Below are 13,039 nucleotides of genomic sequence, written 5' to 3' on the forward strand. Positions count from 1 at the left end.
AAAGGATAAAAAAAAAAAAAAAACTTCTTCCCTGATGTATCATAACCCGTGAAAGAATGTCCTCTGCCTATATACGAGTGATTTATTATGTTTGAGTCAGATTGACATCATGGCATGTAACCGTTACACATAAATTCAAATCATTGCAACTTTATTCTCTTTTTTTGAACACTTCTTCTCTATTGTTAGATTCACCTTAGTTTCTCAGTTTTATCATACTCATCTGCATCAAATTGCTTCCCACTGGGGACTATTTTCGGTGACATCGACACTTTACAAGCCTGAATGTTTCAAATCTCAATCCTTAGTTGTAAAACAAAAAAATCACAACATTTGAATCAGGAACATGACAACATATCAATATATTAATATTCGACAAGTTTTTCCGTTAGATTCTTACTTTCTTCACATTTTTTTGCTTTATTTTATTATATTAATATTTTATAAAAACAAAAGTGCTTTTATTTGTCTGTGTAAACGTTAAAATAACGTTTCTTTTAAACCAAATATTAACTTTTAGTCTTGTATTTTATTTATTCATTATCTTCAACATATCTATCAAAATGTCTTTTTACCCATTTTAAATAAGATGGAATTTTATAATTCCTGCATTACAATCTTCTGGATATTGCTTTATATTTTGCTGTTTATTTAGCTCTAACAATTGTTGTTTTGTCAAAACAAGAAATTTATCATGAGTATGAAATAAAATGGGGTGATTCAATTTTAAAATATATAAATTAAAACAAAACAAGTAAGACAACAAGGTTAAAACCGTCTATTTTTCAAACATATTAAGTAAAATTCAACCATTAAAACTACGGTGACAAAATTGGTTCACGCACTAAACTAGAAAATTAATCTAATTCTACGGATAAAATTTTATTTTCTTAATATTTCTTATTTTTCCTCCACTATCTCACATAACTAAACAAATAAAAATAAATTATGCTACATTATTATTAAAATTGTCCATTTTTAAAATATATGAAACAAAGTTACTACATAAAAATTGTTCACGCACCAAACAAAGCTACTACATTCAAACCTTAGTAAATGTGGTTAATTTTCTTAAGAAGAAAGTAAAATTCCACCAGAGAGAGGACAGCGAACGAGAATCTAGCAGTGGAAACAACGACCGACTGAGCAGTAAAATGCGTTGCTAATAGATTATTACAGGACCGTAAAAGATAGTATCCCGTTGGCATCACGTCCCTTTTCAAACCAAATTCCAGACCCACACTCCGTACAAAAAGACTCCGCGTTCCCCTTTCGAACCCCTGAACCACAATCGACACACCACCAATCGGGATCCTCGCGCTATCTCTTCTCTCCGTAACCGTCACCGGCGTTCTGAATCCGATCCAGCGAACAGATCTCAGAGATCCGAATGGAGAATCTCATCTCTTTGGTGAACAAAATCCAGAGAGCTTGCACCGCCTTAGGCGATCACGGAGAAAACACTGCACTCCCCACACTGTGGGACTCTCTTCCCGCCATCGCCGTTGTCGGAGGCCAGGTCACACCTCCGATCTCTCTCTCTTATCCACTACTCTTCTCATCTAGCAACGAATCATGACGAATCGTGTTTCTTTCTCTTTCAGAGCTCAGGAAAGTCCTCCGTCTTGGAGAGCGTGGTCGGCAAAGATTTCTTACCTCGTGGATCAGGTCATCGTCGCTCCATTTCTCTCTATGTATTCCTTTAATCGATGCTTCTGATTTGAAACTCACTCGTCCGATTCGTCTTGCAGGGATTGTTACGCGGCGACCGCTGGTTTTGCAGCTTCACAAGCTTGAGGAAGGAAGCAGAGAGTACGCTGAGTTCCTACACCTCCCGAGGAAGAGGTTCACCGATTTTGGTACTTTTCTATTCTCAAGTTACAATTCACAACCTCTTTATTCTTTGCTATTGCTCGTAAATAAATAAATGGTTTATATGTATAAGCATCTCTCCAAGGTTGATTTAATGCTGTTGATGAATTTCAGTTTATGTATGACTGTTATTCGTGATCATGATCTTTAATTTGCGTAGTTGCTGTGAGGAAGGAGATTCAAGATGAAACTGATAGAGAGACTGGACGGACCAAACAAATTTCTACTGTTCCGATTCATCTTAGTATATACTCACCTAATGGTGCGTTTGAATTTTGTTTTTCTGTGACAATGCTTAGTAGATCAATCACACTATCCGTTTGTTTGACTTTGAGCGACCTCTTGGACTATTGCAGTTGTCAACTTGACGCTCATTGATCTTCCCGGGCTTACTAAAGTAGCTGTAGGTAAGCAACTAGTTGACATGTCTTTACTGTCGATGATTATCGGCTATGGGAGTTCTTAAATTTTATGATGCATAAGATACTGACTGATCTTTTTGCGAAAAATATAGAGGGGCAACCGGACAGTATTGTTAAAGACATCGAGGATATGGTTCGCTCCTACATTGAGAAGGTATGGTTCATTATAATGCTGTGATTGGAAATTTCTCGTTTAAGAAAGTAAGGAACACACATCGTTAGCAAGCATAATTTACATATGATTTTTACAATCATCATTTTGCATATCTGAAAAACTTAACTTGGAAAGCAAAAATCTTGCTAGTGTTTATTTTTTTTCTGATTATTAGCTTCACAGTAGACATTTTTTGAAAAGATGTTTCCATGTGGGAAATATTCTATGCTGAATTTGATGTTAATTTGCAGCCAAACTGTATAATTTTGGCTATTTCACCAGCCAATCAAGATCTCGCAACCTCTGATGCGATTAAAATTTCCCGTGAAGTGGATCCTACCGGTAATTTCAAAATATTTCATTTTCTTTCATCTTTGAGTACTCTTCTTGTTGCATGTACTTGTAGGAGTTTTTCATTTGTTATTGAGTATTCATAACCAATGCGATAATTTGTTCATCATACAGCTATATATACGTGTGTGTGTGTGTGTGTTGGAATATCTTTTAAAAACAAAATATAAAAATATTGGAACTTGCAGAGAAAATAGAGAGATTTAAATTGAAGAGAAATAGCCATTGCAATTTATAAATGAGGATGTCTATGTATAGACTTACAATCTATTTGAAATTCTCAAAATATTTAATTTGCCATTCAATTTATTTTAAATTTAAATTAACTAACTAAAATAAAACATCAAGGATTAAATCTGCAAAAATAACAAAAAACTGTCTACACTTTGTTCTAAAATCTAATTTTAGATACGCCAAAATATCTTAATTTTGACACTCAACTTTGTGATTTGACATAGAAATGCCAAGTTTGAGCTCTACGAATTTCAAACTTGATATTCTAAGTGCTTTAGACATTATGTTAACAAGTTGCCCATTAAATCTCATCAATTTGTCTAAATTCATGATCTTCAGCTAAATCTAACTCCAACTAAACACTATTTCTAGTCATTCAATATTTTCAATCATAGTTATGCTTAAACCAATGATAAAACAAAATGGAAAAAATAAATTTTAAATCCATTTGTTAGCATTTGTGCAACATTAAAAGTTTCTAGCATGTAGAGAACATTTGTAACTTTTGTAATTAAAATCGAGATTTAACTTGTAAAATTGTAAGATCCAACAATTTTACATAGTATTTTTGATTTAGATCCTATGCATCATAGTAAAATCCCTAGCATCGTCGGATCATAAAATCGTTTGGATTGCCGTTTTATCTAAGGCCACCCGATCACCTTTTTGGATAAGTGGATTCAATTCAAATAAACCTAAACCTAGTTCACCTGTGTGTCGTTAGCTGCAACATCAACCAATTAAAAATTAATGTGATTGAAGTTCACTTTTTTTTATTTTCCAGATGCAACACTATTCACTTTCTTGGTGAATGGGGCTTCAATTAACAAAATCCAATTAAAAATTAAAAGTGTTTCCCTTTACCTTCTTGGCTGAATTAGTCTCAATTAAAATGAAATCCAATTAAGATACACACACACACATATAACATACTTTTGTGGAAAATAAAATCTACTATCTGTCTTATGATTCCACGATTTATGAAAAAGAGGTTTGTCTTTGTACCAACAATTCTTTAGCCAATTTGAAATTCCTAAAACATATAACCTGCCATTAGATTTATTTTAACTTTAAGTTAGCTAAACAAAACATAAAAGATCAAATTTGCAACGATTAAAAACACTGCTCAAACTTTATTCCAAAGTCAAATTTCAAATTAGGAAAGATAAAATGATAACAACATACCACTGTTCAAACTTAATTCCAAAATCAAACTTCAAATTAGGGAAAATATCATAACTGTAGCAGCATATATTTATCACAAACTCAATTAAAAAAATTAAATGATAATTATAAAATTAGAGTGTGATTAGTAGTTTGGTACTTTGTTATACATATGCATATATTTATCACAATTCAATTAAGAAAATTAATTGTTTCAATAGCACATTATCCTTTGAAGTGAGCCCCCTCACTTCAGCAGGGCCAAATTCTCATCATGGTTCTAATTGTTTTAATTGTTCATTGTTAAAAGCGTTATATTGAAGTGATCAGCTTAAAGAAAGTAAGTTGTTCTAATTCTTGGTTTATTCATTTCAAATTTTTAGGGGAGAGGACCATTGGAGTTTTGACAAAGATTGATCTTATGGACAAGGGTACTGATGCTGTTGATGTAAGTCAAAGAACTGTTATATCAATACCAATATAATGTGATAATTCATTGCAAGATTGGGATTCTCATAACTATGGAAAAGGTGCATCAAGACATTTTTTTATGCTGTGAATATGAAATATTTAGATTTTTATACCTCCCTCCCTAAATGCTGCTCTACTAGTTCCCTTTTTTCTCAAGAATGGCCTTCTTTTACTGGAACAGCAAGAATGCCAATTATCAATCAATCACCAGAATTGACTGAGTTTCCTTAATTGACAAAAATGAGCTTGGTTTCGATTGAAACCAAATTCATGTTTATTCTTTTAACAGAACTATTTGATTTCAATGGACTCTAGTCATGGTTTCATATTGATCAGAAGGCTAATGCAGTGTCTACCAGGCTTATGATTTTACAAGTTGAAATATTCTTTCTACTACAGAATTGAACATAGTCTCATTACTTACTTCATAAGTACTGATGTGTATGGCATATATATTTTTTTTCTTCTCAGATGTTGGAAGGAAGAGCATATAGGTTAAAGTTTCCCTGGATTGGTGTTGTGAATAGATCCCAACAAGACATAAACAAGAATGTTGACATGATTGCTGCTAGGCGTAGAGAACGTGAGTACTTCAATAGTACCCCTGAATATAAACACCTTGCACACAGAATGGGTTCTGAGCATCTGGCAAAGATGCTCTCAAAGGTATAAAGATAAGATTTGTAGCATTGTTTGACTTATATTTAAATGTATTGCTTTTGTACTTAAAATAAAAGTTCCTTGTTTTATGTCTCAGCACTTGGAAACAGTAATCAAGTCCAAAATTCCTGGCATTCAATCTCTTATTAACAAAACAATAGCCGAACTTGAAGCTGAACTAACTCGTTTGGGAAAGCCTGTTGCAGCTGATGCTGGGGTAAGTTTTCTCTTTTTAAAATCCATTGTCATTTCGTTAGTTCATTGGTCAAAAGGCTGTCCTTCTAAACTTCTGCCATTGTGCACAAACTGTAAATATCCATTCCCACAATATGTTAGTTGATTTATTCATTCATGGTCGCTGTGGTAATGCGATTTATTCATTCATGTTCTCTCTCATTGACACTCTATTTTCTGACATTCTAGCTTAGTGTTTGAACTTTTTTAATGACTCATTACCCAACACGTGCAGGGCAAGTTGTACTCAATCATGGAAATATGCCGCTCGTTTGATCAAATATTTAAAGATCATCTTGATGGCGTGTATGTGTTTAATTTTCATAATCTAGTTTTGTTTCAAAATTATCTCCGTGCTGCATTCATTTTTGGTTTCAAACTAACTTCAATTATTTGTCTGATCTACTACAGGCGGCCTGGAGGTGATAAAATTTATAATGTCTTTGACAATCAGCTCCCTGCTGCTTTAAAAAGGTTGCAGTTTGATAAGCAGCTTTCGATGGAAAATATAAGGAAGCTTATTACAGAAGCTGATGGGTACCAGCCTCATCTAATAGCTCCAGAACAAGGATATCGCCGGCTCATTGAATCTTCTCTAATAACTATTAGGGGCCCAGCTGAGGCAGCTGTTGATGCTGTATGATTTCTTCATATGTGAATCATCTAATTTTCATAGCTGATAATCACTCCTCAATAGAAGTTTATTTAGATACAAAAAGTTTTATTGATTGAAGGGCCTCCTTTTACTTATTGTTCTTAGCTGACAAATTAGCCTCTTTGTTGATTAAATCATTAAAAACCTTGAATTGAATTTCAATCTTCTCAAAAGTTTGTAAGTTGATGAATTTTTCAAAATTAATATTTTGTATTGTGTGCTTTTTTCTTGATTGATTTATTTACACATTCCACTTGAATCTTTTGCTAATTTGTTCATGCTCATTGAAGTGTCATTTTAAATGCTCCCAGGTTCATGCCCTGTTAAAGGACCTGGTTCACAAAGCTATCAGTGAGACTGTGGTACGTTCCTGGCTATACATGTTTAACATTTCTGGAGTATTTCTTTTAACTTTATTTGATGTTCACAAAGCTATTGTGAACTTTAGCATGTTCCTAGCAGTACTTATTTAACTTTTCTGCTGTAGAGGTGAGTGACAAGTTGTCGTACTTGTTAGTACTCTGATGTTTTCGCTAGCATTCCAGTGTCAAAGTTCATGTTTTAATATCATTTTCAACAATAACAATAGCTTTATCCCAATAGGCAAGGTTAACTATGTGTCAGAAGACGCTTTTGGGTTCATCTAAAAAACAATTTCTATGATATTATTCACTTGGTAATACTTTTAATAGTTTCTTTCTTACACTCACTCTACCAACCTGTTTCCTGGTTTAGAAACCATGCAGTCTACTCTTCTCACACGTGTCTTTAGTAGCTTTCTTTGCACTAGTTCAAACCACCTTAATTGACTTTTTGACATCTTTTTTCTCAGTAGTTGTCACATTAACAGTCCTCAATCTTTGTGTACACATTGTCTTAACATACTGTTTTCTACTATTCCACCCTTCCCCCTCTTTTTCCCTTGTTGACCATTTTGTCCATTTAACGACCTATATTTACTACAGTAGAGTATAATAACCGAATTGTAAGATGATAGAACTTTACTTTTAATGCTTCAGTTTAGAAGCTGAGAGGATGCATTGATATCTAACCCTTTCTGTATTTTGCTTCGCGAATTCTCAAATGGTTTGATGAAAAAAATTAACCTACAATACATAATGAAGAGGGCTTCAAGAGACTTGGCCATAATTATTTAAGATGATTTTTGACATAATAATAAACCTGTCTTTCATTATTAGATGAAATTTGTATGGGTTTTGTGAATGCTGATCTATTTTGGAATTTCCAAAGTAATGGAGACAGGCTTCAATTTTGGGACTGATGACCCTTGTCCTTTTCATGTCTTTTATGATTATTTATGATCAAACTATGATCTGAAATTTTACCCGCTTTTACTTTACATATACTGTAGTTTGAATCTTTTCTTTCCGCTAATCTAAGTTCTATGGATTCACAATTTTCCCAGCTAATAAATAACCTGGCTGATTTACAGGACTTGAAGCAGTATCCTGGCCTCCGGGTTGAGGTTGGGGCTGCAGCTGTTGATTCACTTGAAAGAATGAGGGACGAAAGCAAAAGAGCAACACTGCAGCTAGTTGATATGGAATGTGGCTACCTGACTGTTGATTTCTTTCGGAAGCTTCCTCAAGATGTTGATAAGGGTGGCAATCCCACTCATTCAATTTTTGATAGATATAATGATTCATATCTAAGGCGAATTGGTAAGTTTTACTCTTTGCATTCTCACTTGTTATATTACTTATTTGTTCTTGTAGTTTGATGTGTATGTTCCTCATTATGTTTGAAATGAACCACTTACTCACTTATAAACAGGAACAACAATTTTGTCGTATGTCAATATGGTCTGTGCTACACTGAGGCATTCAATTCCCAAGTCCATTGTCTATTGTCAAGTGCGGGAGGCAAAACGAAGTTTACTTGATCACTTTTTCACAGACCTAGGCAAAATGGAGGTAAAAAGAATGTTTTTCTTCCAAAGTTTGAGTTACATTTATCTTTTTATCTTGATTTTTTCCGAATATAATGATCTATATTTATTCTTGTTTAAAAAATCATGTGTATTTATCATTTAATTTTAATCATTCAAGCAAGACCGGATGGGCAATGTTTAGAGTTCTTATTTCGTGCAATAGTCAATAGTTCTCACCAATGGTTACATGATCATTGATTTTTAATTTTGATCATTTATAGTGTTTATTTGATTTCTTGATGAAGAGTTGTCATTTGATACAATATATATTGGTCTTTATTTCATTTGGCTTTGATATTGGCTAAATAAATCTAAGTATTGACGGTTTGCATAATTCGTTTTGGCAGACCAAGCGTTTGTCCTCTTTGCTGAATGAGGATCCTGCAATTATGGAACGACGTAGTGCTCTTGCAAAGAGACTAGAATTGTACCGGAGTGCACAAGCTGAAATAGATGCAGTTGCTTGGTCCAAGTAGATATGTATGTTCATCACGTTTGTACGAAAGCTAGAGTTAGTGGTATTGCTATTTCCAGTTCAATATTCATTTTTTATTGTCATCTGGTCCATTTATATTGTCATCTTAGATAGATGGGACGACGATTATGAAAAGGGAGAAAATTGATTTTTTTGGGTTATATCTGGGTGATTATAAATCTTTCATTTTTTAGTCTTCCGAATCTTGACTGCCCAATTTTTATTTTTCAAAAATTATTTGAGCATGTGTGTTGCATAAACATTGAATGAAAAGTGTGTGAAAAGTTAGGGTAGTATATTCGAAGGTTGAATCTGTCAACACTTCCTTGGTCACAGTTATTTGTTGGAGATCCAGACTCCTTCACACTAAAAATATATTATCTGAACTTCAAAATGAATAACTTGTCCTTTCCTTTTAGACTGACCGAGTCTTTCCATGCTCCAAGTTGTCGTCTCCGAACTACAATTTTGCTGACACTACTGAGTTTGTAACTCGATTGTACGCTATTCATGCGAAATTTGTTATAAACACGTTATATGAATTTTATATATGAAAGTTATATTGATTTGAAATTATTTCATAATTCATTTATATAATTCAAAATCAACTTTGTTTTTTTCTTAAAATATTAAAGTATAAATCATATTATTTCTTATTGTTTTTTGTAAAATTTTATTTATGCAATAAAGGTAATATATATTTATAATTCCGCGAATGATCAATTAAAATTATAGTTTATATAAAGTTATTGAATGTTGTGATATTTTATGTAAGTTATATAATGTTATGTGTTAATTGGTATACATTAAAAATTGTATCATATAAGAAAATTATCTATAACTATAAATAAATTCTATATATATAACTATAAATTATATATATATATATATATATATATATATATCATTTATTTATTTGCTTACATATCAAACTTTGTAGAAAAGTTAAGGCACTTACTAATAAACTAATGTTGATTTTAAAATAATGATGTAGTAAATGAATGTTTTAAATATTAAATATTCCTTAATATTTAGTGTAAGTTAAACTTATTATATATATTTATGTATTAGAGATTACCTTACTTTATTTTCACCTTGCATCCATTTATTTTCCTGAAATTCTAATGGTTTTAATGAATAATTAATCATTACAATTTGATTAAGGAATGTGGGAAAGAATGAAAAGAAAAAAATAATACTATTTAGATAATAAATAGTATTATTTTAAAAAATAATCATTAAAAAAGATAATAAATCACATTAATATATTAACATTAATATAAAAATAAAGAAATTATATAAATGACAGTATTTAGATAAATAGATAAAAAAAATTGTACAAAAACAAAGGTGAATGAAAAAGAAATATGGTAAAAGCAAAAAGAAATATACTAAAAAAGAAGAGGGAAAATTTTGAGAAAGAACAAAGTAGGATAGATATCTATTGAGTTTTTGTTTAAATTAATAATTTTATTATTATTATGTTTAATTTTTAAGATAAAGTATCATGCAAGTTTGACACTTAAATATACCATTTTTTTTATATTTTTAATAACATTAATTTCGATCATTATTTTTCAATATTAATTTAAATTATTTTCATTTTACTCTATGTATTTGGTAAGCATGTTGAAAAAACATTATTAAATGTTCTACTCCTTCATAATCCCTCGTATCAATTAAAATTGTAACAGAAAATTTGTGTTGGAGAATTGATGGAAATAATTGTTAATCTTTATGCCATTTTCCCCCTAAGAAAAGCTATATCATATCTCGGTGGAAGAAAGTGAATTGTCGTTTGTACGTGAAAGTTTAAAGCTGTGGAGCAACCATTACGACTTTGGAGAACTAAATAATTAATTAATGTACAAAATTAGATAATTTAGTTAACAATATCAAAACTATTCCAAATTAATATTTTAAAATATTCTTAATATTAATAGGTTTCCTTCACTTTTATTTACTTATAGACCAGTGAAAATAAAAAATGTATCATTATAATAATTATTAAATAAAAATATTACTAAATTAATTTTTATAAAAAAGTAATCAGGAAGATTTTAGATATTGTCGGAATTTTTATTAATAGAAGAAGATATAGATATTTTATGTATACAGTTATTGTTCTAAAACTGTCGAAAAATCTAATTCCCACATGGTGAAACAAAACTGTACTAAATAAATAGAGTTGGTTGGGCCGCTATCGCGATCGAAGCGGAATTCCTCAAATTGGCAAACCGTGGGTAACGATCACTTTTTCCATTTCAGTTTTCTTGGCTTAGATGCGAATATGCTTCCTCTTCATTTGAATTTTAAATCTTCATTTCAAGAATCTTCAGTGCGGAATGAGCCGCAGTATTCCTGTAAAATGGAATTGTTTTTTCTTCTCCAACATTAAACTGTTCTTATCCATATAAACCATATTCTCAAAAATACCATGGATTTGATTTTATTGAATATCCTGATGAAGCGCAATTAATTGCTTGATTTCCTGACAGATACTTGATAGTTTCTTTTCTGATAGTTTCTTGTGTTGCAATTAGAAGGAACCCATGGCATCTGAGAGGGAATCTTTTGACCTCTCAGGACCTTTGCATCTGACTAATGTCTTCTGGTAAGATCTTATCGAACTAAATATTCTGCTTTAATTAATTATTTTTCGCTGGTTTCTGTCTACATTTCTTATTCACCACTGATTTCTGATGTGTAATACGATTGTCAATTGCGTGATTATACTTGATGCGAGGGACGGATGTATTTGGTGGGGGCAATTCACGAAGTTCGAAATTTTCTTTTCTTAATAATATATACACGTGTAATTGTAAATTACCCTTCTAATTTGAAATTCTACATAATAGATCAATTTATAATGAGTATGACCCCACTATGAAACTAATACAATATGGTTTTACACTTTAGGTATGAGATTGTGGTTTGGTTGGGTATGGTTGATGCTGCCACAGTCACAGTCTTGGATTATTCCCTGTCTTTACCAAGAAGATTTGTCATGAAACTATGACCATGAAATTTTTCAGATACCTGTTTTTCTTTATTAGACTGCTTGTATTTTATCAAGGCACTCTGTTTATTAAAAGCCTAATACACATAGGATATTCCTTTTCCATGGAGCTTCAATATTGAAAATTCTTATGAACTCAGTAGTTGTATGCTATGATTTGTGTTTTTTTGGTCCTCTATTTGACATATCTGGCTTATACAAAATAGTGTATCATCTAACTCAGGGATAACTCGAATCATCGGATGGCAGTTGCTGCTAGTTTGGTCCAAGGTGTTTACATTCTAGAAAGGGATAGGCAAGAAAAACGCGAAGGTTCAGAGGCCCTTGCACCTCCTTGGTGGACATTCTTCCAATTTCAGCTGCTCCGTCCGCTTGTAGACGATGTTGATTCATCTCTCTTTGGAGCAATATATGAGTTCAGGCCTTCAAATTCTCAGCAGAATGATACTTTATATAGAAGTCCACGTTATGTGATTGCCTTTAGAGGAACTCTAACCAAGTCACACTCAGTTTCGCGTGATGTTGAGTTGGATATCCACTTCATCAAACAGGGTCTTCATCAAACTTCTCGCTCTGAAATAGCCATTCAGGCTGTCCGAAACATGATAGAAACGGTTGGGGATTCAAATGTTTGGTTGGCTGGACACTCCCTAGGATCAGCAATGGCAATGCTAACTGGGAAAACAATGGCCAAAAATGGCATATTTATTGAATCTTTTCTTTTCAACCCGCCATTTGTATCTGCTCCAATTGAGAGAATCAAGGATGAAAGAGTGAAACATGGGATTCGATTTGCGGGCAGTGTGATAACTGCTGGACTCGCCTTTGCTATGCAAGCCAAGCAGTCCAAGGATTTATCTGTTGATCCATTTGCTGCTTTGGCTGCCTGGGTTCCAGGTTTGTTTGTGAATCCATGTGATCATATCTGCTCAGAATATATTGGATACTTCGAACACAGAAGAAAAATGAATGACATAGGAGCAGGAGTCATTGAAAGGTTAGCAACTCAAAATTCACTTGGTGGCCTATTAATGAGTGCATTTGGGAAGGAATCTGAACCTCTCCACCTCATTCCTTCAGCTTCTCTGACATTAAACGTTACCCCTTCTCGCGATTTTAAAGAAGCTCATGGTATTCACCAATGGTGGAAAGCTGACTTGCGGCTAGAACACAAGCTCTACAACTACACGTAGTTCCTGTACATATCTATTGCGATACATGTAACATGTAAGTTAATTCTCTAACCCCATTCAGAGATCTCAGTATTATGTATTTGTTATAATCATCGCTCCTCTTGTGTTATTTAAAGAGTTTTAATGAATTAACCATCTTCTGAAAAACCTTTTTCTCATTCAATTATTTTTCTTGTTTTTGTTC

General features: G+C 32.5%; 2 protein-coding genes across 6 annotated transcripts; both read left to right on the forward strand.

Annotated features, from left to right (window-relative positions):
• The first annotated feature begins 1,188 nt into the window (after positions 1 to 1,188).
• On the forward strand, positions 1,189 to 8,804 carry LOC108322957 (dynamin-related protein 5A). Its single transcript, XM_017555272.2, has 16 exons — positions 1,189 to 1,519; positions 1,605 to 1,668; positions 1,752 to 1,859; positions 2,033 to 2,134; positions 2,229 to 2,279; positions 2,387 to 2,448; positions 2,700 to 2,790; positions 4,581 to 4,645; positions 5,140 to 5,334; positions 5,426 to 5,545; positions 5,798 to 5,868; positions 5,974 to 6,199; positions 6,529 to 6,579; positions 7,671 to 7,899; positions 8,012 to 8,151; positions 8,516 to 8,804. The coding sequence occupies exons 1-16, from the start codon at positions 1,391 to 1,393 to the stop codon at positions 8,642 to 8,644; spliced, it is 1,833 nt and encodes a 610-aa protein (XP_017410761.1). The 5' UTR covers positions 1,189 to 1,390; the 3' UTR covers positions 8,645 to 8,804.
• A 2,003-nt stretch (positions 8,805 to 10,807) lies between these two features.
• LOC108322905 (GDSL esterase/lipase At4g10955) lies at positions 10,808 to 13,002 on the forward strand. Of its 5 annotated transcripts, none has more exons than XM_017555197.2 (3): positions 10,808 to 10,886; positions 11,187 to 11,257; positions 11,886 to 13,002. In XM_017555197.2, exons 2-3 carry the CDS (start codon positions 11,196 to 11,198, stop codon positions 12,853 to 12,855), a joined length of 1,032 nt encoding a protein of 343 aa, XP_017410686.1. In that variant the 5' UTR covers positions 10,808 to 10,886; positions 11,187 to 11,195; the 3' UTR covers positions 12,856 to 13,002. The 5 variants fall into 5 exon arrangements, with proteins under 5 accessions (XP_017410686.1, XP_017410685.1, XP_017410688.1 ...); XM_017555196.2 differs by having other exon boundaries at positions 10,821 to 10,886; positions 11,190 to 11,257; XM_017555199.2 differs by having other exon boundaries at positions 10,823 to 10,882.
• The last annotated feature ends 37 nt before the right edge of the window (positions 13,003 to 13,039 follow it).

The sequence above is a fragment of the Vigna angularis genome, chromosome 1 (genome assembly GCF_016808095.1).
Source record: "Vigna angularis cultivar LongXiaoDou No.4 chromosome 1, ASM1680809v1, whole genome shotgun sequence".
Taxonomy (NCBI): Eukaryota; Viridiplantae; Streptophyta; class Magnoliopsida; order Fabales; family Fabaceae; genus Vigna; species Vigna angularis.